This window comes from Phacochoerus africanus, chromosome 6 (assembly GCF_016906955.1).
Source record: "Phacochoerus africanus isolate WHEZ1 chromosome 6, ROS_Pafr_v1, whole genome shotgun sequence".
NCBI lineage: Eukaryota > Metazoa > Chordata > Mammalia > Artiodactyla > Suidae > Phacochoerus > Phacochoerus africanus.
Genome location: NC_062549.1, coordinates 93,110,234 through 93,136,458, shown reverse-complemented (window position 1 = coordinate 93,136,458; position 26,225 = coordinate 93,110,234). Strand labels below are relative to the sequence as shown.

Below are 26,225 nucleotides of genomic sequence, written 5' to 3'. Positions count from 1 at the left end.
TTGTCTAGGCAGATCCAGAGTTGTTCAGGTTGATTTCAATAAAGATACTGAAGGGGTCATGTAAACACAATGGAAAGTGAAGGAGGGAACATGAGAAAAAAATACTTTAGTTAGATTCCGAAATGATAAACTTCTTTTTTTTTCTTCTTTTTTTCCTTTCTTTTGTCTTTTTAGGGCTGCACCTGCAGCATATGGAGGTTCCCTGGCTAGGGGTCTAATTGGAGCTGTAGCTGCCAGCATACACCACAGCCACAGCAATGCAAGATCAGAGCCACACCTGCGGTCTACACCACAGCTCACGGCAATGCCGGATCCCCAACCTACTGAATGAGGCCAGGGATTGAACCCGAGTCCTCATGGATACTAGTTGGGTTCGTTAACCAATGAGCCACGACAGGAAGTCCAAAAATGATAAGCTTCTTGCTGGCATAAATGTGACTGTATCTAAAGCACAGCTCTGATTATGTCACTGTTCTGTTCAAAAATTTTAATAGCTGATCTTTTGTCTGGTGAGTGCTATAATCTGATGATATAGAGAAAGAGACAGACCTTTGAAGATAACCACAGTTGACTTAATGGCTCATCAACATTTAGATATTCTTTATATCCACCTAAACACAAATGAATACATATATACACACACACATATATATGTATATAAGTATATTTATATGCAATTCCAGGATAACACTACACATGCTGTTCCAAAATACATTTAATGTTCATAGACACCTTCCAATTGAAATGTATAAAGATGCACTCTACCATTTTCATTTACTTATTTTAAAAATGATTATTATTTTTTTACCATATGCATACTTCCATTCTTTTTCAGATTCTTTCCCCATATAGATTATTGCAGAATATTGGGTAGGGTTCCCTGTGTTATACAGCAGGTCCCTGTTGGCCAGTCATTCCATGTACCACCATGCGCATATGCCAGTATCAAATCCCCAGTCCATCCCACTTCTCCACTTGACCTCGTTGGTAACCATAAGTTTGTTTTCAAAATCTCTGAGTCTGTTCCTGTTCTGCAAAAAAGTTACTTGTATCTTTTTTTAGATTCCACATATAAATGATATCATACGATGTTTATATTTCACTGTCTAACTTCACTTAGTATGGTATCTCTAGGTTCATTTTTATTCCTAAAAAATATCCCTTCAGGAACCCTCCTGCACTGTTGGTGGGAATGTAAACTGGTACAGCCACTATGGAGAACAGTTTGGAGATACCTTAGAAATCTATACATAAAACTTCCATATGACCCCGCAATCCCACTCTTGGGCATCTATCCGGACAAAACTCTATTTAAAAGAGACACGTGCACCCGCATGTTCATTGCAGCACTATTCACAATAGCCAGGACATGGAAACAACCCAAATGTCCATCAACAGATGATTGGATTCGGAAGAGGTGGTATATATACACAATGGAATACTATTCAGCCATAAAAAAGAACGACATAATGCCATTTGCACAAGCAACATGGATGGAACTAGAGAATCTCATACTGAGTGAAATGAGCCAGAAAGACAAAGACAAATACCATATGATATCACTTATAACTGGAATCTAATATCCAGCACAAATGAACATCTCCTCAGAAAAGAAAATCATGGACTTGGAGAAAAGACTTGTGGCTGCCTGATGGGAGGGAGAGGGAGTGGGAGGGATTGGGAGCTTGGGCTTATCAGACACAACTTAGAATAGATTTACAAGGAGATCCTGCTGAATAGCATTGAAAACTTTCTGTTGCAACAGAACAAAGGGTGGGGGAAAAATGTAATTGTAATGTATACATGTAAGGATAACCTGACCCCCTTGCTGTACAGTGGGAAAATAAAAAAATTATAAAAAAAATATCCCTTCATATGGATAGACTACAATTTATTTAATCAATATAATGTAGTGGCCAAGACCAGAGCCTTTAGAATCTGACTGCAATGTTGAATCAGAGCCCTTCCCACTTATTAGCTATGTGACTTTGGGCAAGTTCATTAACTTACTGGTGTTGCAGTTTCCTGGGAATAGTAATGATATCTGCATACTAGCATTTGCAGGTTACTCTTTGAGACCTAATTTGCATGTTTATTGTAGAGGACAGCCTGGATTAAGTGCATCCTGCCTCACATCCTTGTGAGCAGTGCTGAGGGTGCAGTATTAAAAGGGGGAATGGGGAAGATAACATTTATACGATGACCTGAAGGACGTGAGGGAATAAGACACCTGGAAGAAGAAAATTCCATACAGAAGCAAAGCTCGGAGACAGGAGCATGCCTGTTGTGTTAAAGGGATAAAAAAGAAGCCAAGTGTCTTAGGGTGGATTAAAGGAAAGAAGGAGTATGAGAAATGAGGTCAGATGGTGCAGGGCTTTTCAGAAAAAGTGGAAGTGAAGGAAGAGTACTCAGCTAAGGAGCAATAACGTGAAACTTACATTTGAAAGGATCAGGTTTTCTTTTTCTCCCCCCGTCCCTTTTTAGGGCCACACCCTCGGCATATGGAGGTTCCCAGGCTAGGGGTTGAATCAGAGCTGTAGCTGCTGGCCTACACCATAGCCACAGCAACGTGGGATCCGAGCCGCACCTGCAACCTACACCACAGCTCATGGCAATGCCAGAAGAAAGGATCAGTCTTGATGCTATTTTGTGAATGGTTCTTTAAGAGACCAAGAACAGGAGCAGGGAGATTGAGACTATTGCAGTAGCCCAGCTGAGAGGTGATGGTCATAGTGGGTCAAATAGAAAGAGACAGGTAATTATGTTATGTATATGTATGTGTATATACATATGAAATGAAAAAATAATCAGCATTTGCTGAGAAAGTATGGGGTGTGGAAAAAAAAATGAAATCAAGGATGACACCAAGGTTTAGTAGCCAGAACTAGAACAAGAATAGAGGTAACATTTATTGAGTGTATGGGAAGCATGTTAAGAAGTTCAAATTTATTTATTTATTTATTTATTTATTTATTTATTTATTTATTTATTATTTTATTTTATTTTATTTTATTTCCAGGGCCACACCTGCAGCATATGGAGGTTCCCAGGCTAGGGGTCTAATCAGAGCTACAGCTGCTGGCTTACACCACAGCAACAGCAATGCGGGACCTGAGCCACGTCTGCAACCTGCACCACAGCTCACGGCAACGCTGGATCCTTAACCCACTGAGCAAGGCCAGGGATGGAACCCGCAACCCCATGGTTCCTAGTCGGATTCGTTTCCGAAGCGCCACATCAGGAACTCCAAGAAGTTCAAATTAAGACATGTTAGACATCCAAGTGAAGATGTCCTGTAAGCAGTAGATATTTTAGGTAGACAATAGGGATAAAAAAATAAGAGGAGGATGGAATACAAGAAGCTTAATGAAGATTAGCTCAATTGCACATGGTGATTGCTTAGGTATCTGGGATGAGGGAGAAGAAGGAGTCAAAAATTGAATGAAGTTATGATCCTCTGTGGTCCAAATCATGCCTCCACTATCTACACCCAGGAGAAAGCCTTGGGAGTACTTCCCATCTCTAGATTTTATCTCTTCATCTGTGTAATAGGGATCTCTGCTCACAGAATTGTTTAAGGTCTAAATGAAAGACTCATGGAAAGCCTGTTGAATGTTAAATGATTTTATGAATAACACTGCAAATAACACTGGATTGAAGATGGTGATGACACATACAACCATCTTACATGGAAAAGAAGGCCTTGGACAAAGACCCAAGAGGGGGAAACATCTCCTCTTGGAATGTCTCATCTGCATCAAAAGTCAAGGTCTCTCATTCTATGTCTCACCCACCAAGGCCCCACTGTCTATTTAAGGAGTAGTTCCTTTTGAACCACCATCTGCTCCATATCAACGGAAATACTGAGACACCTCAGTCAGAGCCTACTATCCTTGGGAGAGGAACAAATGGAGGATAATCCCATCTGAATACACTAGGATTCCAAGGCCGTCAGTGACTAAATGGTGAAGGGTAAGGTATGACCTTTGTTGGATGAAGACTTTGCTCTGCCACCAACTAGTTTAGGATGTTAGTTTTCTGTTCTGCAAAAGGGGGAATAATAATACTAACTCTAGAAGGTCCTTGTACAAATTAGAAGAATAATATTTCCAAAGTGCCTGGGACAAAACTTAGTTTGTTATAGGTTCAGAAAACCCAGGTCCCTTCATTTTATTTTATTTTTTTTCTGATTGTGGTGAGGTGGGACTGGCTACTGGATGGTCACATCTTATAATGCTCTTGGGCATATTGGCATTAAGGCACAGCCATGACCAGTTACCTGGGAAGTCTATGAGGCCATGGTGCCTATCTCTCCCTCAGTTCTTTGCTCCACCTGAGGGACTGGAAACCAGGAATGGAGTCCTATTATAGATTCGTCCACCTCCACTCTCACCCATCTATCATCCAGGAGGCTTCTAGCGTTGCTTCATAATGTCCATGCCCTTGGCCCGGACCATGTTTAGACAGTCTGAAGGCAGACATGAGTTGGCCAAGTGGAACTGAGCAAGGAAGGAAACCAACTGACCCAGGAATCTGGGTCATCAGACAAGCCATAGCAGCTCATGGTCCTAGATTAAACCCACTTGTGACCCAAGATCTGTGACCCAAGGCAGGAAGCAGGGGCTTCCAGGACCTGAGGACGCTCAGGGAGGGGAAGATCTCCCCCACCTTGTGGTGCAGCTGAAACGTCAGTGTGAGGCTGGTGGTGGGGTGGGGAAGTCCTCACCTCAGCCCTCTGGGCCAGGCAGGTCACTGGAGGTCATCATGTCCATTTTTGCTCCCATGTGGACTCACCACCAGAAAGACCTTCAGAAGTCTCTATGCTCTGGGTTTCAGTCTGCGAGTCCCTCAGGAGTTGGGAAGAAGTGTTGTCCAGACCTTTTATAGGGGGTGGTGCTTGTCCTCTTGGCATTGGCTTCATACAGCCCCAGCATCCTCCAGAGGGAGCCCCGGGTGAGTCCTGCAGGGAAGACTCATGACCAGTCCAGGGAAGACTGTAGCAGGTACCTTACTCATGGTTAAGGTATTAGAAAAGGTCAGAATTGGGAGAGACCATTTCTAAACCTTTAGGAACCAGATAGGTTCCATGGAACACGTGGTTTGGAAGGGGGCTTTGGGCAGGATGGTGGGATTCCAACAGACAGCAACGGGAACAAGGAACAGGGAATGAAAACCATCATGCCAGGTAGAGGGATGTGAGAGAGGAAAGAAGAGGCTGACCTAGAATCTGAGACCAGCAGGGCTGGAGGCGGGGAGAAGGTCAATAAACAAGCCTTGAGAGGGCTGGTTCAGACCATCCCACAAACTTCACCCCTTCCCATCCCATGGAAGCTTCATCAAAGGGAGGGGGTGGGGGGATATTACACTTCCATTATGATGACTAAGTACCACTATTCCACACAGGGAAGGGCTGAGGCTGTTTTCATAGGAACACGACTCCCAACTTTGGGGTTTTGGGGTTATTCTCTGAGAAACATAAGGCTCAGAAGGGCCTGAAATAGTACAAATTCCTCTTCCCACTTTTTTTTTTATTTTTTAATTTTTTTGCTTTTTAGGGCCATGCCCATGGCACATGGAGGTTCCCAGGCTAGTGGCTGAATCAGAGCTACAGTTGCCGGCCTATGCCACAGCCACAGCAACAGAGGATCTGAGCTGCGTCTGCAACTTACCCACAGCACGGCAACACCAGGTCCTTAACCCAGTGAGTGAGGCCAGGGATGGAACTCTTGACCTCATGGTTCCTAGTCAGATTTCTTCTGTTGCGCCACAATGGGAACTCCTCTCTCCCCACTGTAAAGGTGGGTTTTGGGCCCATGGGCCAAGGCTGAGGCCGAAGGCTAGGTTAATACTGGGGTCCAGGAAGAAGGTGCATAATGTGCACTAGATTCTCTTCCCAACACAAGCACGCACATGGCCCCACACCCATCCTTTGCCTTACACAAGCTGTAAAAGAATCCTTGGGCCAGTCCCTTTATGGGCTCTCACCTGCCCATGCTGCCTCCATGGACTCCTGACTCAGCATCCAGCAGCAGTTAATAACTTTCTTCGTTAATAATTACCTTCTCTGTGGTGTGGACAAAACTTCCACATAGTCCCCATGCCTGGGCTTGTGTTCTCAGAAAGACACACACCAGCCACGCGGCAGAGGCTGTAGGGGTCAACACATGCACAGTCAGGAAGGTCCTCTTTGGGAAGCTTCAGGAGAAGAGGGGTCAGGACAGAGAAGAGGCACTCAATTTGCAGGTGTGAGGATCCTGAGAGGGAAAAGAGCTTAAGGAGGTGCTAGAGGAAGTGATAGGGCTACATATTCCCAGAGTCAGCCGCGAGCATCAGGGTAAACCAGACCAAAGGCAGCTGGAGCTGGACCAGAGCTGGAAGAGGCAGGTGTCTGCAGGGATCAAACTCCTAGGAGCGCCGATTCTTCTGTTTCCTCCAATTAAATTATCTTCATAGCATGGCCTGGCTTACAGACTTCACTGTAGATAGTAGTGAGAGGCCCTGAATGTTGTTCACTGACACCCTGTAAATGCAAGACAAAGTGTTCCTGAAACAGCAGGAACCCTAGAAGGACCAGCATAGAACCAATGCTGCCGACATGCAATGCTTATGAATTTCCCCCAAGTGCCCAGTACTACTTTGGCTTCAGATAAAAACTTTCTTAGTTACTATTTTTGGTTGTCCAGAAAGAGTTAAAGAGGCAGTAAGGACAGAAACAGCAAGGACTGAATTTGACAAACCCAGGCCTAAGTGAGCACAGCTTCCAAGTCTTACCATGTACACGCCCTCTTCAGATTCCTGCTGGTTCAGCTCCACATACTGGATGCTGTCATCATCTTTTTGGTCCTCTGGTGATCCTGCACCTGAGTGATGGGCAGAGTGGAGCTTGAATCTGGACTATGGACATCTGTACCCTCCCCCACTAAACCATATGGCCACACCCGCCCTCTATGGGGACATTCCCCAGGTAGAAAAATGCAGGAGAAAGGATGTCAAGAGTCCAGTGAGGAAAAAGTGGTATCCGGGTATGGGAGGAAAAGTGCAACCTGCCTCTTCTCATCTCTATCTTCTTCTTTCCACATTTCTTCCAAAAACACAGTCCAGATCCCAGGATCAGCAGCAGAACCACAATGGCTCCTAGGCAGCCAGCAATGGGCAGTCCTTGAGAACCTGTTTTTCTTACACATAGACAGCAAATGAGTTAAGGTCAAGAGAGAATCGGACATGCCCATTGCCAAGGGAAGATAGAGAGGTTGAGCAGGTTGAGAGGTCTGAAAGTATCTGGTTCAGAAGCTGAAGAGGGAAGAGTATGGCAGGTTCATTCAACCATATCCTGAGCTCCTGCTTGGTGTCAGGAATACTGAGATGAACAAGATGTGGCCACTCAAAGGGAAGACTGAGAAAATACTAAAGTCTGCCAGCCAGTGGGATTGCAGTGAACTAGAGGTTTGCCCCTTGCCCAGAGGTCTTCAGGGAGGGCCTGGCAAAGGGGTGATGCTTAAACTGACTTTGAGGGATGAGTAAGGGTTTACCAGATACTCTGGATGGGCATAGTATTCCAGGAGGGAGGAGCACCGCAATCAGGAAATGGCCGTGTCGGATTTCCCGTCGTGGCTCAGTGGTTAACGAATCCGACTAGGAACCATGAGGTTTCGGGTTCGATCCCTGCCCTTGTTCAGTGGGTTAAGGATCTGGCGTTGCCATGAGCTGTGGTGTAGGTTGCAGACGTGGCTCAGATCCCGCGTTGCTGTGGCTGAGGCGTAGGCCAGTGGCTACAGCTCCGATTAGACCCCTAGCCTGGGATCCTCCATATGCTGTGGAAGCGGCCATAGAAAAGGCAAAAAAAAAAAAAAAAAGACAAAAAAAGAGAAAGTATTAAAATTTCAGGAGAGCAACGGCAGATTTTAAACCAATCATGGTCCCCTTCTTAGGGCAGAGCCATGTGTGAGTGTGTGTTCACATGCCCACAGATCTGAAGTGACTGAAGAAAATCCTCTATAAAGAATAAGACAGTTAAGTCAAGGACACTGAGTGAAGAAGGGCTGATGGTAGCGGCAACAGCATGTCCAGAGGCATAAAAGCTTGTACTAGCAGGACAAGTTCTGGAAACTATAAGCAAGCAATTCAGTGTTGAGTATGTGAGACCAGAAATGTGGGCAGAGGAATGTCTGAGCCCTGAATCCTGCAGGAAGTTGTGGAGGTCAGACTTGAGGAAAAGGCACAAAAGACCCAGTATGATTAGTTTCCAAAAGACCATGCTGAATGCACAATGAACACTGAATGGGAGGAGGGAGAAGTATTGGAAGGCTAGCCAGGGAAAGGGGGTTAGAGTAGATCATGGATGTGAGAGACATTCAAAAGCAAAATAAGTTGAACTTACGTCTCAGTCTCCTGTATAGAGTGACCAGGTGGAATGTAGTGCTAATAAAAGGGCAGAAAGAAAACCCTGAGCTCTTAGACCCCAGTACTATCTGAGCTCTAAAAGTGCCCTCCCCTCTGGTAGGTTGCACTCACCACGGGCACAGACTTCCCCAAGACCTACAGTAGCAGTTTTCTGGTCCATCTGGTTGCTGACCACGCAGGTGATACTGGAGTAGGGCTGACTCAGGGGCAGCCTCACAGCCAGGGTGTGGGAGTTTGAGGCAGGTCCCAGTGTCCCTGTCTGCTCCAGCTCCTCAGGGATGTACTCCCTCTTCCAGGTCACATTCAGGTCCTTTGTGACTCCTCTGGGCCCACACTCCAGGGTGACATTGCACCAGCCTGGTGTGATGGATCGTGGCCCAGCCAGAATCTCAGGACTGGGTACAGGCTCTGGGGTAGGAAACAGTAGAAGAATGGAACTTCAGATGTATGGAGAATATTATATCGCAGTTTAGTACCCATGACTTCAATGAAGCCCAGGTTTATAAGAAAGCCTTATAAGGAAAGAGGGTGCATTTTATATTTAAAATACAATTTTCCTAAAGCTAATTATTCAGCAAAAGACAAGGAAGGGAAACACTGGGTTAAGCCCTAAGTGATTTCAATAGATTTAACAAGCCTTAAAAATCATCCTTAAGAGGGAGTTCCCATGATGGTGCAGCAGGAACGAATCTGACTAGTATCCATGAGGATGCAGATTTGATTCCTGGCTTTGCACAGTGGCTCGGGGATCCGACGTTGCTGTGAGACGCAGTGTAGGTCACAGATGCGGCTCAAATTTCTCGTTGCTGTGGCTGTGGTGTAGGCTGGCAGCTGTAGCTCCCATTTGATCCCTAGCCTGGGAACTTCCACATGCCATGGATGTGGCCCTAAAGAGCAAAAAAAAAAAAAAAAAAAATCGTCCATAAGAAAATACAATCTGGATTCCATCTTCTCAAAATTGGAATTTTCCCCAGAAAACACTTAGGAGGAAGCTTGGGGTAGAAAGGCTTGTTCTGGTCCATGGCCCTTGCCCTGTGTCTCCTGCTGAGATTAAGCCTGAGACAACACAGCCCTTATATCTGGAATCATATCTGGTCACCTCTGGGAGGCCAGAGAAACATCCCATGCTTCCAAAAGTGGAGATATTTGTGGGAGATGTAATGGTAGCATCTAAGAATGACAACTTCAAGTGTGGTTAGAACATACCAGTCAATTTGTGGTATAGACAGGAAGTGAAGTAACAGATTTACAAGCTGGCCTTAGGAATCACTTGAGGACCTAAGAGCCACTTTCTCCATAGAAGGATGTTTCCCTATGCAAAGAGGGACTTTAGAGAAAGAGAATTCACTAAGTGGGTTCCTTAATAAGTGATGCAGTGTAAACTTCCTCCCATATATATGTGGCCTTTAAGAATTGGATTTGTAGTGTCTTTTCTGAATGAGACTGGTAATGAGTTGGTTCAGAGTGAGAAGACAGGGTTTGGGAGAATTAACTACACTTGGATTTCAAAATTGTGATGGAGAATAACGGTCTCTCAAAGATGTTCATGTCCTAATTCTTGGAGCCTGTGACTATGTTACTCTATAGGAAAAGGAGAGTTAAGGCAGCAGATAGAATTAAGGTTGCTAATCAGAGATTCTGAATATCTGGATGAGCAAAATGTAATCACAAGCATCCTAAAAAGTGAAAGAAGGCAGTGATGCCAAGAAGACAGCAGGCTTTGTGATTTAACAACTACACACAGACAGAAATGGCTTTATGAGAGCACTTGAACCCAGTTGGAAGGTTCTAGCAGGCTAGTGGACCACAAAATTCTAGATCAGCCACAGGGTAATAGTAAGAAGAGAAGTTTCAATTTACCTCATCACCTTAACTCCATGCCAGCAGGACTAAGATTGAAAGATTTATATACCCCTAGCCTGTGGCTTTTCCCACAGGGGAAATAGAGGATGAAGTTAACGTCCAGCTTCTGCAGAATCGGGGGGCACTGCCTGGGTGTCTGCTTCTGTCTTGCTGCATCCAGAACAGTGAGGAAATCAGTATGGCTGGGTGGTCTGTGGGTAGCTTAGAACATAGATATGCGGCAGGGACTCAAAGAACCTGGGACACATGTCCCTGCAGATCATGTCTCACATATCCCCACTGATGGTGACCAATGCAACCCTGCAGTCAGCAACCCACATTCCCCTGCAGCTGAAGCCTCAAATCTTCCTGCGGTTTCAGGTGCATGTATTTTTCTCCCAAAGCTGGTCCTTCAAGACTGGAAGGTAACTGCTTATTCAAATGCACAGACATCAATGCAAGCCTACAAGGAGCATGAAGAATCAGGGAAACATGACAACAGGAAAGGAAAAAATAAAGCTGCAGTAACCAACGTCAAAGAAATTGAGATCTACAAAATGCCTAACAAAGCTTAGTGAGCTAGAACACAGAGAACTAAATGAAAGTTGGAGCAATATGAGATTTTTTTTTTCTTTTAGGTCCACACCCGCAGCATATGGAGGTTCCCAGGCTAGGGGTTCAACTGGAGTTACAGCTGTCGGCCTATACCACAGCCACAGCAACATCGGATCTGAGCTGTGTCTGAGACCTACACTACAGTTCATGGCAAAGCCAGACCCTTAACCCAATGAGTGAGGCCAGGGATTGAACACGTAAACTCATGGTTCCTAGTCAGATTTAGTTTTTCATCACTAAATCTGTCTTAGAAGAAATGCTAAAGCGAGGTCTTCATGTTGAAATGAAAAGATGCTAAAAATACACAAAGTCAAATGAAAGTATAAATCTCACTGGCAACACAGACAAATGCAATATGAGCTATTATAATAATATTACTGTAATTTGGTGCATAAATTACCTTTAACCTTAACAGAAAATTTAAAAAACAAAGGGGTTAAGAATAACTATAATAGAGGAGTTCCTGTTGTGGCTCAATGGTTAGTGAACTCGACTAGCATCCATGAGGACGTGGGTTCAATTCCTGGCCTTGCTTAATGGGTTAAGGATCTGGTGTTGCCATGACCTGTGGTGTAGGTCACAGACATGGCTCAGATCCTGCGGTGCTGTGGCTGTGGTGTAGGCTGGCAGCTATAGCTCTGATTGGACTCCTAGCCTGGGAACCTCCATATGCCACAGATGTGGCCCTAAAAGACAAAAAGACAAAAAAAAAAAAAGAATAACTATAATAGAAACATGTTAATGGGTACAAAATATAAAAGATATAAGATGTGAAATGGTAGCATAGGTGTGGGGGTAGAAGTAAAAGGGTAGAGTTTGTGTATGTGATTGAAATTAAATTGTTTGTTTAAAATGGACTGTTGTGACTATAAGATATTTTATGTAAGCCTCATGGTAACCACAAAGAATATACTTAAAAAGATACACAAAATATGGAGTTCCCGTTGTGGCGCAGTGGTTAACGAATCCAACTAGGAACCATGAGGTTGCGGGTTCGGTCCCTGCCCTTGCTCAGTGGGTTAACGATCCGGCGTTGCCGTGAGCTGTGGTGTAGGCTGCAGATGCGGCTCGGATCCCACGTTGCTGTGGCTCTGGCGTAGGTCGGTGGCTACAGCTCCGATTCGACCCCTAGCCTGGGAACCTCCATATGCCGCAGGAGCGGCCCAAGAAATAGCAGCAACAACAACAACAAAAGACAAAAAAAAAAAAGATACACAAAATAAAAAGATGGGTTCTGGGTTGGTGAGAGCCTGTCTTGGTGACATAAAGTTGCTCATCCACAACCCGCTGAGCTTGCTTGTGCAGTTGGGGTGGGGACCCGTGGCTTCTCCCTATGCCTCCAAGTCACTGAGGTCTGCATCAGCTCTGTGGAGTTCAACTTTGACTTTGTGGCATGGACAATACCCAAAGTAGAGTAGGCAGTGCTTCTGGAGGTAGCTGACACCTTGCATCTGGTTGATGTGCCCAAAGAGCCAATTCAGGCATATGAGCATGATGAGAATTTCTGGGGAAGATGCACCATGTGCTGTTTGGAGGTGGATATGTTGGACCCTGTAGTGTCCAGAGTCTGGATGTCTATTTCCCACCAGTTGTGGGATCCCCAACACACTGATGACTGATGAGGAAACCAAGACTTAAAGCCATTCCAGGCACCAGTTTTTCATTCTGTGACTGTGCATATCTTTGCTTCCATTGTTTACATATCTCTTGTTCACGGGTTCTGTTCTGTGTATCCCCAACGCTTGGCCCAGTGCCACATCAAACACAGTGTCCTTGAGTATTATATATTTTTCTCATTAAAATTTCATAACCCCCCCAAAAAAAGGAAAAAGGAATTTAGAGCATATTAATACAGAAAAATCTTAAATCACAAAGGAAAGAAGAAAAGAACAGAAGAACTATAAAACAGTCAGAAAATAAATAACAAAATTACAATTCTAAGTCCTTACAATCAATAGTTTATTTTAAATGTAAATGGATTAACTTTTCCAAACAACAGACATGGAATGGCTGAATGAATAAAACAAGATTTGACTATATACTGTCTACAAAAGATTCACTTTAGATTTAAGGGCATACATAGGCTAAACATGAATAGATGGAAAATATATTTCATACAAATAAATGCTAACTAAAACTGAGCAGGGAGTCTATACTTAGACAAAATAGACTTTAATAAAAAAACTGTAACTAAAGACAAAGAAGATCATTATATAATGATAAAAGGGTCAATTTAACAGGAAGATATAACAGTGATAAATATTTATGCACCCAATATCGTAGAACATAAATATATAAAGAAAACATCTACAGACAAAAGAAATAGACAGCAACACAATGATAGTAGACCTGAATACTTTGTTTTCTGTAATAGATAGAACATTCAGATAGAATATCAAGAGAATAGCAGGCTTGAACAACACTGTAGAACAAATGGACCTAACCAACATATATAGACTATTATACCCAACAGCAGCAGAATACACATTCTTTTCTAAGAAAAGGAAAAAAAAATAAGCCTTATGAAAGGCAGTAAAAGAAGTACTAAGAGAAAAGGTTATAGTGATAAACATTTACATTAAAAAATAAGAAATATCTCAAATGAAAAACCTAAATTTACACCTCAAAGAACTAGGGGACAAAGAACAAATTAAGCCCAAAGCTAGCAGAAGGAAGAAAACAATAAAGATTAGGCAGAAATGAACAAAATAAAAGAGTAGAAAGATAATAAAAAATTCAGTGAACCTAAGAGTTTGTTTGTTGAAAAGATAAACAAATTGACAAGCTCTTAATAAGATTAATACATATGTCACAAATGAACCTATCTATAGAAAAGAAACAAAACTCATGGAAGGGAGAACAGACTTTTGGTTGCCAAGGGGGAAGGGGAGGGAGTTGGGTGGACTGGGAGTTTGGGGTTAGTAGATGCAAAGTATTGCATTTGGATTGGATAAGTAATGAGATCCTGCTGTGTAGCACAGGGAACTATATCTAGTCATTTGTGATGGAACACAAGGGAAGATAATGTGAGAAAAAGAATGTGTATATATTTATGAGGGGTCACTTTTCTGTACAGCAGAGATTGACAGAACATTGTAAATCAACTATAATAAAATTTAAAAAAGAAAAAAAGAAAAAAGAAAGAAAATCAGCAAATGAGACATTATAACTGATGCTACTGAAATGAAAGGGATCATAAGAAACTAATACGAACAATTATACATCATCAAATTGTCCATTTTGATATTTTCCAATATTGTCCAATACTTCCAAAAGAAATTGATAGATTCTTAGAAACATAAAACTAATAAGGCTGAATCAAGAAGAAATAGAAAGTTTGAACAGAGCAAAAATAGAAAAGGGATTGAATCAATTAAAAACCCCCAATAAAGAAAAGCCCAGGGTCAGTTGGAGTCATGGGTGAGTTCTATTGAACAGTTAAAGAAGAATTAATCAAACTCTTCCTCCCCTCCTCCCCCTCATTTTTGGCCACCCTACAGCACATGGAGTTCTTGGGCCAGGGATCGGATCTGAGTTGCAGTTGTGACCTAAGCCACAGCTGCAGCAATGTCAGATCTTTAACCTGCTGGTCTGGGCCAGTGATTGAACCTTCATCCTGGCACTGCAGAGAAGCCCCCAATCCTGTTGTGCTACAGAGGGAACTCCTAATCTAATCTTTCTTAATTCTCCTCCCAAAATAGAAGAGGGACACCATCAAACCCATTTAATGACGTTGGCATACTCTGATACTAAAGTCAGATTAAAACACCACACACACAAAGTGACAGGCCAATATCCCAGATGAACATAAATGCAAAATCCTTAACAAAATACTAGCAAACTGAATTCAATACCACACATTAAAAGGATCACACACCATGACCAAGTGGCATTTAAACCAAAGATACAATGTGGTTCAATGTATGCAAATCAATAATGTGATAACCACACTGACAGAATGAAGGGCAAAGTCACATGATCATTCAATAGATATAGGAAAGGCATATGACAAAAAAAATCTATAGTCTTTCATGATAAAAACTCACAACAAATTAAGAATAGAAGGTGCTTATCTTAACACAATAAAGGTCACATAGAAAGCCCACAGCTAACATTATACTCCATAGTGAAATATGGAAAGTTTTTTCCTCTCAAATTAAAATTAGGGATAGGGCAAGTGTGTCCACTTGAAACTATTTTTTTTTTTTTGGTCTTTTTGCCATTTCTTGGGCTGCTCTCGCGGCATATGGAGGTTCCCAGGCTAGGGGTCTAATCGGAGCTGTAGCCACCGGCCTACGCCAGAGCCACAGCAACGCGGGATCCGAGCCGCGTCTGCGACCTACACCATAGCTCACGGCAACGCCGGATCGTTAACCCACTGAGCAAGGGCAGGGATCGAACCCGCAACCTCATGGTTCCTAGTTGGATTCGTTAACCACTGCGCCACGACGGGAACTCCCACTCGACACTTTTATTCAACTTAGTACTGGAAGTTCTAGGCACAGATATTTGGCAAGAAAAAAGAAATAAAAGGCATTCCTAATTGGAAAGGAAGAAGTGAAATTTGGAGTTCCCGTCATGGCTCAGTGGTTAACAAATCCGACTAGGAACCATGAGGTTTCGGGTTCCATCCCTGGCCTTGTTAAGGATCTGGCGTTGCCATGAGCTGTGGTGTAGGCTGCAGATTCGGCTTGGATCCCGCGTTGCTGTGGCTCTGGCGTAGGCCGGTGGCTACAGCTCCGATTAGACCCCTAGCCTGGGAACCTCCATATGCCGCGAGAGCAGCCCAAGAAATGGCAAAAAGACCAAAAAAAAAAAAAAGTGAAATTATCTTTAATTGCAAATGGCATGATCTTTTATGTAGAAAAACTTGAAGATTTAACAAAAATCTTTTTAGAACTAAGAAATGAATTCAGTAAAATTGCAGGATACAAAATCAATATACAAAATCACTTGTATTTCTGTACATTAGCAATGAACTATCTGAAAAGGAAATCAAGAAAACACTCCTACTCACATTTTAATCAAAAAGAATAAAATACTTAGGAATAATCTTAACCAAGAAATGAAAGATCTATACACTGAAAACTATAAGACATTGATGGAAATTTTAAAACACAGAAATAAATGGAAAGGTATTAAATGTTTACAAATTCAAATAATTAATATTGTTAAAATGTCCATAGTATCCAAAACAGTCTTTGGATTCTATGCAACTGTCTGAAAATACTTATGGAATTTTGCAAAAATAGAAAGAAAACAATCCTAAAATTCATTTGGAACCACAAAAGACCCCAAATAGCCAAAGTAAATTAGAACAGGAGGTATAAAACTGGAGGCATCACATTTCCTGACTTCAAACTATAGTATAGTGCTATAAATAAAATCAAGACAGTGTGCTACAGAGATAAAAACATACACATAGACTAATGGAAAATAATAAAGAGCCTAGAAATAAACTCATGCATATATGGTCAACTGAATTTGGACAAGAGCACCAGGAATTCACAATGGGGAGAGGAGAGTCTTTTCAATAAATGCTATTGGGAAAACAATGTTCACATGCAAAAGAATGAAATGGACTCATATTATACAATACACAAAATCAACTCAAAATGGATCAAACAACTACAAGTAATACTTGACACTGTAAAACTCCTAGAAAAAGACAAAGGGAAAAATCTTGACAATCACATTGGCAGTAATTTTTTGGACATGATACCGGAAGGATAGGCAACAAAGCAAAACCAATGGGATTATAGCAAACTAAAAAGATTCTGCACAGCAATAGAAACATCAACAGAATGGGAAGGCAATCTACAGAATGGGAGACAATATCTGCAAACCACATATCTGATAAATGGTTAATATTCAAAATACACAAGGAACTCATACAACTGAAGAGCAGGAAACCAAATTATTCTATTAAAAAAGAACATATGCATTGAATGGACATTTGTCAACACAAGATGTAAAAATGTCCAGCAGGTATTTGAAAAAATGCTCAATATCATTAATCACCAGGAAAATACAAGTCAAAACCACAGTGAGTATCACCTTACACCTGTTGTAAAGGCTATTATCAAAAAAAGAAAAAAAATATGTGCTGCTGATGATGTGGAGAAAATGAGACCCTTGTACATTGCTGATGGAAATGTAGGTAAACTGGCATATTATTCAGCCTTACAAAAGGAAATCCTGGAGTTCCCTTGGTGGCTCAGTGGTTAATGAACTCGACTAGTATCTATGAGGTTGCAGGTTTGATCCCTGGCCTCTCTCAGTTGGTCAAGAATCAGGCATTGCCGTGAGCTGTGGTGTAGGTCACAGACTTGGCTCGGATCCTGCATTGCTGTGGCTGTGGCAAAGGCCAGCAGCTGCAGCTCCGATTAGACCCCTAGCCTGGGAACCTCCATATGCTGTAGGTGTGGCCCTAAAAAAGACAAAAGCCAAAAAAAAAAAAAAAGAAAGAAATTCTGCCTTTTTTGACAACATGGATGAGTCAGACATTATGCTAAGTAAAATAAGCTAGAGAGATAAGGACAAATCCTACATGATATCACTTATATGATGAATCTAAAATAATCAAACTTATAGAAGCAAATGTAGGATGATTCTTGCCAGGGTCTGGAGGGAGGGGGAAAAGGCAGGTATTAGTTAAAGGGTGCAAGGTTTCAGTTATACAGTATGAGTAAATTCTAGAGCTCTATTGCATGGCCTAGTGCCTATAGTTAACAATACTATACAATTTATAATTTTGCAGAGAGTAGATCTTATGTTTTTTGCTGTTACCCAACAAAATAAAAGAACAACAATAGTAATAAATTAAAGAGGGTGGGAGTAAACTTTTGGAAAACATGAATTTGATTATGGCATAAGTTATGATGACGGTTTCACAAGTGTATACTCATATCCAAATTCATTGAGTTGTATACATTAAATATGTATAGCTCTCTGTATGTCAATCATACCTCAATAAAATGGTTTTTTGAAAAATAATATTAGCTTCATCCTAACAGCACCTCAGTTGTTTGATTCTGTCACCACCATTTATAGATATGAACATTTAGTGTTTACTATCTAGATTTAATTTCTAGATTCCATTGTTTAATATCTATGTTTTTTGAGAACTCCACATTTTCAAGGGCTTCTTAACCTCGTTCCATTGCTTTTTTTTTCTTTTTTCTTTTAGGGTCGCAGCTGTGGCATATGAAAGTTCTCAGGCTAGGGGTCAAATCAGAGCTTCAGCTGCTGGCCACAGCCACAGCCACAGCAATGCAGGATCCAAGCCTCATCCTTGACCTATACCATAGCTGGTGGCAATGCCAGATCTTTAACCCACTGATAGAGGCCAGGAGTTGAACCTACATCCTCGTGGATGCTAGTCAGGTTTTAACTGCTGAACCACAATGGGAACTCCCTGTAATTGTTAACTACAACACTGAATATGGTTTATTTGTGACAGACCCATAATAAAAGCACTCAGCAAGAGCAAGTAAGAGGGATGCAATGTAAGAAGACCTTGACCCACTGCTGCTAATTTAAAGATGGAGGAAGAGAGGATACCAGCTGTGCAGGCAGCAACATGAATGTAGAGAGGGCAAGAAATAGAGTCTCCCCTGGAGCGGCCAGGTAGGCACTGCCTGCCAATACCTGATTTGGCCCTGAAGGAACTGTGTCTGACGTATGACCTACAAAATGGTAAGATAATAGATTTGAGTTGTTTTAAGACACAGAGTTTATGATAATTTGTTACTGTAATGATAGAGAACTAATACAGAAATTAGGTAACCCAGTTTTAGAAAGAACAATGTTATTACAAAAATTCCCATTTTCCTCAAATTTCCATTTTCCTTTCCCAAAACACTGAATTGATTTTCTCCTTGTGGATTTCATTTATACATTCCTTTTGTGGCTAACTTACATACCTTATTATCAGGGGAGAAAACAGAATCTGAACTTTGGAGTTTTAAGGAAATCCGGCAAAATGAGGCCTATGTGCCCCTCCTAGCACAAAAGGAAGTAAAGCATGGAACTGGGGTGAGGGAGGTCACGTACCATAGACAGTGAGGTGGAAAACATGGGTAAATTCTACTCCTCCAGTGAAGCTGCCTCGAGCCCGGTACAGCCCACTGTCCTCAGTGGTCAGGTTCTCAATCTTCAGGGATGTCATGTTGGGCACATGGACCCTCTGCTGGTACCTGTCCTGGAGGCTGACCCAGGTGGGAGCTTCCCCAGGACGGACTTGCAGCAGGACTCTGTACTCTGACCCAGGACCAAAGCCCCACGCAACCTCCTCCAGCTCAGCGTCTTGCTTCTTGAGCACATGAAACAGCACAGAACCTCCTCGGATCCCCTGCAGAAGATCAGGAGCTCCAGAATCCTGAACTCCAGGAGCAGGACCTCCACTATTGGTCCCACTGCTGCAGACGCCTAGGGCATTGGAAACAGGAAATATGTTATTTCCTCAAGGATAAAGATGAGAACCACAGAAACCTCTTTCTAATGAAATCCATCAAATATAATCCACTGATCTAGACAGACAGCCTAGTATAATAAATTTGAAGTGGTTGCCGGTATCAAGTCCTGGTTCTAGTGGAATATAACCTTGAACAGGGACTGAACTTGCCAATCTGTTGTTTCTTACTTGCCTGATAATGACAGTGAAATTAAAGGTGATCAAAGGCCTCTAGCAGAGTTTCTGTCAATATGAATGCTCAACTGTAGGAGGAACCTCTAAAGTGTCTTTCAGAGGTCCCCTGCCCCCCATTCATATCTTTGCACAATACTCTCCCCTGGAGTGTGGGCTGCACCTAGTGACTGGATTCTAAGGAACGGAACACAGCCCACACGATGGATGTTATTCAGTGATACTAGCTTATAGGAGACTGTGACTTCCTTCTTTCTCAAACACACATGTTCTCTCTCCTTTACTCTCTTTCTTGCTGTCTCTGAGGAATCCAGCTGCCGTGTCTCGTCAACTGCCCTATGGAGAGGCCCATATGGCAACGAATTGAGGGAGCTTCTGGCCAACATCCAGGGAGGAACTGGGGTGCTCAGTCCAATAGCCACAGGAATTGCCTCCTATTAGCAATCACACAAGTAAGCTTGGAAGCAGATCCTGCCCAGTTGACCTTTGAGCTGATGCAGCCCCAACCAAACTCTGACTTCAGTCTAGGAGACCCTGAGCCAGGGGACCTGGCTGAACCACCCCTGGACGCTGACCTACAGAGACTGTGAGACCACACTTGGTGGTGCTTAAGGCACTAAGTTTTGGGGTGACAGGTCACACAGAAGTAGATACCTAATACAAATATGAAGGCTGCTCTCCTTCCCTGCTCCTTCTAGGCATTGTAGTAGTCAGTCAGGGCAGGCTAGGCTGTGCTGTGTAACAAACAGTCACTATATCTCAGGTCTTAGAACAAGGGGGGTTTACATCCCCCACCACAAGTCCCATGAGAGGGTGAGAGAAGGGTCCTGTCACATATGGTGGAGCCTCTACACCTTGTAGCTGCACCCATGGAACCCACAGTGTCCTCACAGGCTCCCAGCCCCACAGCAGGGAAGGGAGGCAGGAGAGTCACACAGGGGTTTCACTGCATCTACCCAGAAGAAGCATGGCCTCTGCTTATCCTTTTGGTCAGCACTGGTCACAAGGTCCTGGCTAACTGCCAGGGATTAGGATATGTGGGGAGCAAGTGATGATTTTGTGAGCTCTGCTGTCTCTCCACCAAGAGAGAACTTCCCCAGCCAGAGCACCAGTCCCCAAGAGGCTGTAGTGGGCCTTTCTGCTCAGTCACTTCCCTACAGAGCTGTGACCAGTGGGCACGTTGCCCTCAGGGCCACTTCCTCCAGAGCCCAACCTCCCCGTTCAGACACAGGCTCTAGGATACCTCATGATACCTTCTGTTCTTTCTGAGGACCAAGATAGGACAAAGTGGGATGAAGGAATGTGCTGCAGAATGACATTATCCTGAAAAATGGACAATCTGCTTTTTTTCCCTGCAGGTTGGGTTTGCTGTCGCCTTTCAGGGCCACAGACCTCTGTCTAGTTTGTTGAATTCTCCTTATCAAGACTGCCTCCCTCCTGCCGTACTTAGACCCATTCCTGGCTCTCACTAGAAGCAGAGACTAGGTCACGCTCGTATTCATATATAGAAAAATTTAAGATCTTTCTATGCAGGGCTTGGGACTGTCCCAAGGTAGACAGGATGGGACACAGCCCAGGGTGAGGTATTTAAGGTGTCCTTTGTCACTGGGCTCTGAAATACTGACTGTGACAGCAGATGTGCATTGCTGTCAAGGTGTAGGCAGAGGGAAGCCATCTGGTCCTGGACTTTTGTTTGCTGGGAGTTTTAAAAATTACTAATTCAGTTTCATTGCTGGTAATTGATATGTTCATATTTTCTATTTCTTCCTGATTCAGTCTCGTCTCGGGAGATTGTACCTTTCTGAGAATTTGTCCATTTCTTCTAGGTTGTCCATTTTATTAGCGTATAGTTACTGTGGTAGTCTCTTATGGTCCTTTGTATTTCTGCGGTGTCCGTTGTAACTTCTTTTTCATGTCTGATCGTATTGATTTAGACCCTCTTCCTTTTTCTCTTGATGAGTCTGGCTAAGGGTTTATCAATTTTATCTTTTCAAAGAACCAGCTTTTGGTTTCTTTGATCTTTTCTTTTCTTTCTCTCTCTCTTTTTTAAGTTTCTATTTCATTTATTTCTGCTCTGATCTTTATATTTCTGCTCTGATCTTTACAGTTTCTTTCCTTCCACTAACTTTGGGTTCTGCTTGTTCTTCTTTCTCTAGCTGCTTTAGGTATAAGGTTAGGTTGTTTATTTGAGATTTTTTCTCGTTCAGAGATAAGATTGTATCACTATATACTCCCCCCCTTAGAACTGCTCTTGTTGAGTTGCATAGGTTTTGGATTGTTTATTTTCATTTTCATTTGTCTCTAGGTATTTTAAATTTCCTCTTTGATTTCTTCAGTGATTCATTGGTTGTTTAGTAGCATAGTGTTTGACCTCCATGTGTTTGTAATTAGAAAAGTTTACTTGCACACTGAAAACAATGGGTTACAAAGTTGCTTCAAATAAGAGTTAAAAGTGCACTTTTTCCCAAAGGTAAGCACTGTTATTGATGTGTCTTCTTTCTGGCCTTTATTTATGTAGTGACAAATGCTGGAAACTCGAATAAACACAGGACATTATTTTAAAATTCATTTTAGCATTGCTAATGACCTGTATGTCTGACTCTTCTTTTGAATTGGTTGTAGTATACTATTGGTTCCTCCATTAATTTATAGGCAAAATAAAAGTATTCTTTAATACCCCAGTCAAGATCGCATTCCAAGTTAATCTACCATTTAAATATATAATTTTCTGTGCAAAAAAGGACATCACATAAGTGCTTTATTTAATTTGGGCCTCAAAGTACAAAACTTCGTTCCAGCAGGGGGAAATGTGCCTTAAGATTTACTGGGGGACAGTATTTCAGTCTCCAATGTGGCACATACTTAAGGGATTTTCACTGGCTAACTGTGACCAAAATGATGTTTTTGTTACTCCCAATAGGAGAGGTAAGAAAGGGTCACCACCTGGGAAAGAGGGGGGAAGAAGCTGGCATTTTCTGCTAAATGAACATGTGCAAAGCTCTGGTGAAGACTAAGTTAGCTGCTTCTAAATGGAACAGCTGTAGCATGCTTTCCAGAGCGTGGTTTGCAGGCACGTTTCCACCCACATGTGGAAGGAGATGATGGCCAGAAGGTGCCCTAAGCAGGGTCACTAGCTATCAGTCCGTGTCAGGATACTGGAATAAGACAGAAAAGGGTGAAGGGACCTAGCAGAGGTTTTGGAGTCCCCGAAGAGAGTCCGGTCTAGTTGGAGGCACCAAATTCCAGAACATTACAACTGGGGAACACTTGAAGGGATCTGCCCAGACCCTTCCTGTCACAGAGGAGGAAGCTCCCCAGGGGTGACCCTGGCCTGGGTCACACAGGGCAGAGCCAGACCTGGAGCCAGGGCCCCTCCCTCCCTGCACAGTGCTTCTCCCCTGCGGGAGCTGCCCATCAGCTCTCCACCCCGGCCCCATCCTCCCCAGGAGCTCCCCCTCCCAGTATTGTCAGCATATGAGCAGCCACTGGAGGCTCACCCTCCACTGTGCCTCTCCTGGGAAAGAGGAAGCCAGCACTCAGTGGGATTTCACGAGGCAGGGACTTTGGCCAGCTGAGCAACCCAGCCACATCCTTCACTTGCTGGGAAGAGGGGACCAGGGGGAGAGGAGGCTCAGCCCTCAGGCTGCAGGGAGGACCCACCCAGAAGGGCTGCTAAGTCCAACTGGGAGGAAGAGGGAAGAAGACTTAGAAAGAGAAGGGAGGCAGCAGGAGCTGTGATCTACAAAAGATCTAATCCTTGAGATGAAGGAATAAAGCCAGGGGAAGGTGTGGTTGTAAGCAAACTGATTTAAAATACATTTAAATAATATAAAATTAAAAATGCAATGATCAACATAAAATTTTGTCCATTTTCTGACTCTTTCCCATCATCACACTAGGAAACCAACAGTACTTCCCTCTCAACTCACGATCAACCCAAGTATATTTCTTTGTGCAGTTTCCTCTTTATTCTAGTCTCTGTCTAGAGCCCATAGTGGCAGGAACTCTTTCTTCTCCAGGTTCTGCCGGCAGACGTAGGGACACATTCACCAATGCTGTTCTTGCTAGGGTGAGGGGGTCCCATGGGACAAGGACTGTCCCTATCAGCAGCTTCTATGTCTGTGGGAATTTACAGTGTGAACTGAGCCCATCCTCAGGCTTCCTTTCCCATTTCTCCTTCCAAACTTGTGTCCAGGAAAGAGTTAAAGATTTTAAGAATGATAAAGACGAATTCTTCACCCACAGCATCAACACCCTCATCCCCGCCTCCGATATGTAGAGCAATTTAGCAGTGATATTCCTCCCAATGATGCCTCTTCCAGTTCACCCAGGCTGGCCAGTCTCCACTGGAAGGTATCCATCTCACTCAGTACCGAGGAGGTTGGGATTAAGGGGGCAACCACTTTCACTCCTCCAGATCCTGTGTGACCTTGAGAAAGTCACTTTTCTTCTCTGGGTGCAGACAGTCCCATTCCTAAAATGAAATTCAGACCATTTCTCTCTCTCTCTTCCCCACTCTCTGACTCCTCCCCCCTTTCTCTCTTTTTAGGGCTGCACCCATGGCATATGGAAGTTCCCAGGCTAGGGTCCAATCAGAGCTACAGCTGCTGGCCTATACCACAGCCACAACAACACGGGATCCTTAACCTGCTGAGCAAGGACAGGGATCAAACCTGCATCCTCATGGATACTAGTCAGGTTCGTTAACCACTGAGTCACGACGAGAACTCCAAAAACTTGTTCTTTTAACTTTTTCTCCTTTACCTTCAAACCTTTTCTCTGTTTTAGTCGCTGTTAGCAATCTGTTATTTTTTTTTCTGCATTTCCCCTGTACTCTTATAAACATATGGGTGTATAGATGTTTTGAATATCAAATGCTACTGTTTCCTTTAAAAAATTAGGATTTTATTATACACAGTTTTCTGCATTTTACTAAGAGAAATTCATGCATCTGACCTATGGAAATTAGAAATAACTCCCAGCCAATTGGTGCATTTTGGAGGGGTTATTCTTAGGGTATCGTAATACACTATGGCATAGATACTTCCCATCTTGTTCAACCATTTCCGAATTGATGGACAGGTCCATTGTTTCCAGGGCTATGCTCTAAAACTGTGCTTTACATCTACAGAGGGCATCATCCTAGAGAATTTTTACCTGAAGCTAACATTTTTAACCTTGAAAATGAAAACTAACACTGAGGTGGAATCCAAAATTCATAAGCTCTTTTGAGATAAACCGGAGACTTCAAGGACTCTCTCCTTCATGGTGATTTGCTAGGAGCTGAGCCCCAAACCCAGGTGGGGAGTACATGTTCACCCTCTTTGGGAAAAGCCCAAGGAGCCCGGATTAGAGTTGCTTCCTCCAGCTCAGACTTGGGATTCTCGTTGGCTCTACTCTCTACAGGACAGCTGCAGAGGCCATCAGGTCCCCTCTGGACCCAGACCAGGGGAGCCTTGTTCCCACACCTCCGGCCCCAACAGGCTAGCTTCTTTGTCTCCATCCTTCTCCCCAGGCAGCTCCAGGTTCTCCCATATTCCCTATTATTGAAGCAGAAGCAGCCTTACTTCCCTGGAAAATGTTCCCTTACTGCAGCCAAAGTTGTCCGAGTTCAAGGTTCACCCTTCCCACAACCAAAAGGCCATTTTATTCTTTCCTTTCACCCTGGGGCTCTAAAGCAAGTGCACTGCATTTGAAAAATCATAACAGAATTGTTCTCCCTTTTTGTTCGCCAAAGACGTCAAAGCCTAAACAGCCCTCAAAGTGGTCAGGGCCCTGCTTTGTTGGCTCTGTCCCATGTCCTTCCCTCCCCAGGAGCCTGAGCCACTCACTGAGAAAGAGACTGATGAGTCCGAGGAGCCGGGATGCCCAGCAGGGGTGGGGGTCTTCTGAGCAGGTCCCCATTTCAGGCTGCCTGCCAGCCTATTCAGCTGCAGAAGAAACAATGATGGAGGTAGCTGCAAGAGAAGAGGAAAAGCTTGAGCCCTAACTTCCCACCCTCAGGGAGGAGCTAAATAATTAGTTTCTAGCTGACCACTCGCCAGCGTATTCGTTCTGGGGAGACGGCCCTGCAGTCTAGAGAGAGCTCTTTTATCTTATCCCCAGCACATAGAGTACCTGGTCAATAAATAATTTTAGAATGAATGTATACACAATCTCACTCCATGATGTGCCTGATATAGTGTTGTGCACCCCCACCCCATGAAGTCACAGCCAGCTTGGAGGTCTCATGTGCTCTTCTGTGCTTGCCTCAGGTAACACATCTGCCCCAATCAGCCCTGCTCACCCATGCCAGCCTATGGTCAGACACTCAAGCCCCACTTTGCAAAAAGTCGAGGCTAAGCCCTGCTTTGGTTTGGTGGCTTCCCTCTGTCTCTATTCCATTTAATGAGTCACATTTTCTTTCTGATTTTCAACATACTTTCTCAGTTGCCTAATGTAAGAAGCTGTGGGCAAAGAACAAAACTCTTTCCCAACACAAACATTGGTGTTTTCATATTGCTGACATCTTTATGGCCTTCCCGGCCGTCACCAGAGCTCCCTACATACAAGGCAAAGCCAGACCCCCGCAGAGACTGTACCACAACCAAGCGTTTCCCTTTAAGTCTTTGCCAGCCTTGTTCCTGCTGTCACAGGGAGGAAGCGATAGAGATCTACACCCACTCCTGGCCGCAGCCTTAGCCCCTCAAACTCCACACAATTGGCTGAGGGTCAGGCCCTG

At 43.4% G+C, this 26,225-nt stretch overlaps 1 protein-coding gene across 2 annotated transcripts; it reads right to left on the bottom strand.

Annotated features, from left to right (window-relative positions):
• Positions 1 to 3,190: 3,190 nt before the first annotated feature.
• On the bottom strand, positions 3,191 to 25,450 carry LOC125129506 (SLAM family member 9-like). 2 transcript variants are annotated; one of them, XM_047784260.1, is made up of 8 exons: positions 25,336 to 25,450; positions 18,913 to 19,287; positions 8,512 to 8,808; positions 7,048 to 7,167; positions 6,772 to 6,860; positions 5,986 to 6,520; positions 4,727 to 4,960; positions 3,191 to 3,293 (listed from the first exon to the last, which is right to left on the bottom strand). In XM_047784260.1, the coding sequence occupies exons 1-6, from the start codon at positions 25,406 to 25,408 to the stop codon at positions 6,437 to 6,439; spliced, it is 1,038 nt and encodes a 345-aa protein (XP_047640216.1). In that variant the 5' UTR covers positions 25,409 to 25,450; the 3' UTR covers positions 3,191 to 3,293; positions 4,727 to 4,960; positions 5,986 to 6,436. The 2 variants fall into 2 exon arrangements, with proteins under 2 accessions (XP_047640216.1, XP_047640214.1); XM_047784258.1 differs by lacking the exon at positions 3,191 to 3,293 and having other exon boundaries at positions 3,604 to 4,960.
• Positions 25,451 to 26,225: the final 775 nt, after the last annotated feature.

Excerpts from the sequence above, each read along its gene's own strand:
- LOC125129506 (XM_047784260.1), bottom strand. The coding sequence starts at position 25,408 with ATGGGGACCTGCTCAGAAGACCCCCACCCCTGCTGGGCATCCCGGCTC. Across the intron at positions 19,288-25,335 it reads ACTCATCAGTCTCTTTCTCA|GCGTCTGCAGCAGTGGGACC; the intron begins GTGAGTGGCTCA and ends CCAATGCCCTAG. Across the intron at positions 6,521-6,771 it reads CTGAAGAGGGCGTGTACATG|GGTGTCAGTGAACAACATTC; the intron begins GTAAGACTTGGA and ends TTGCATTTACAG.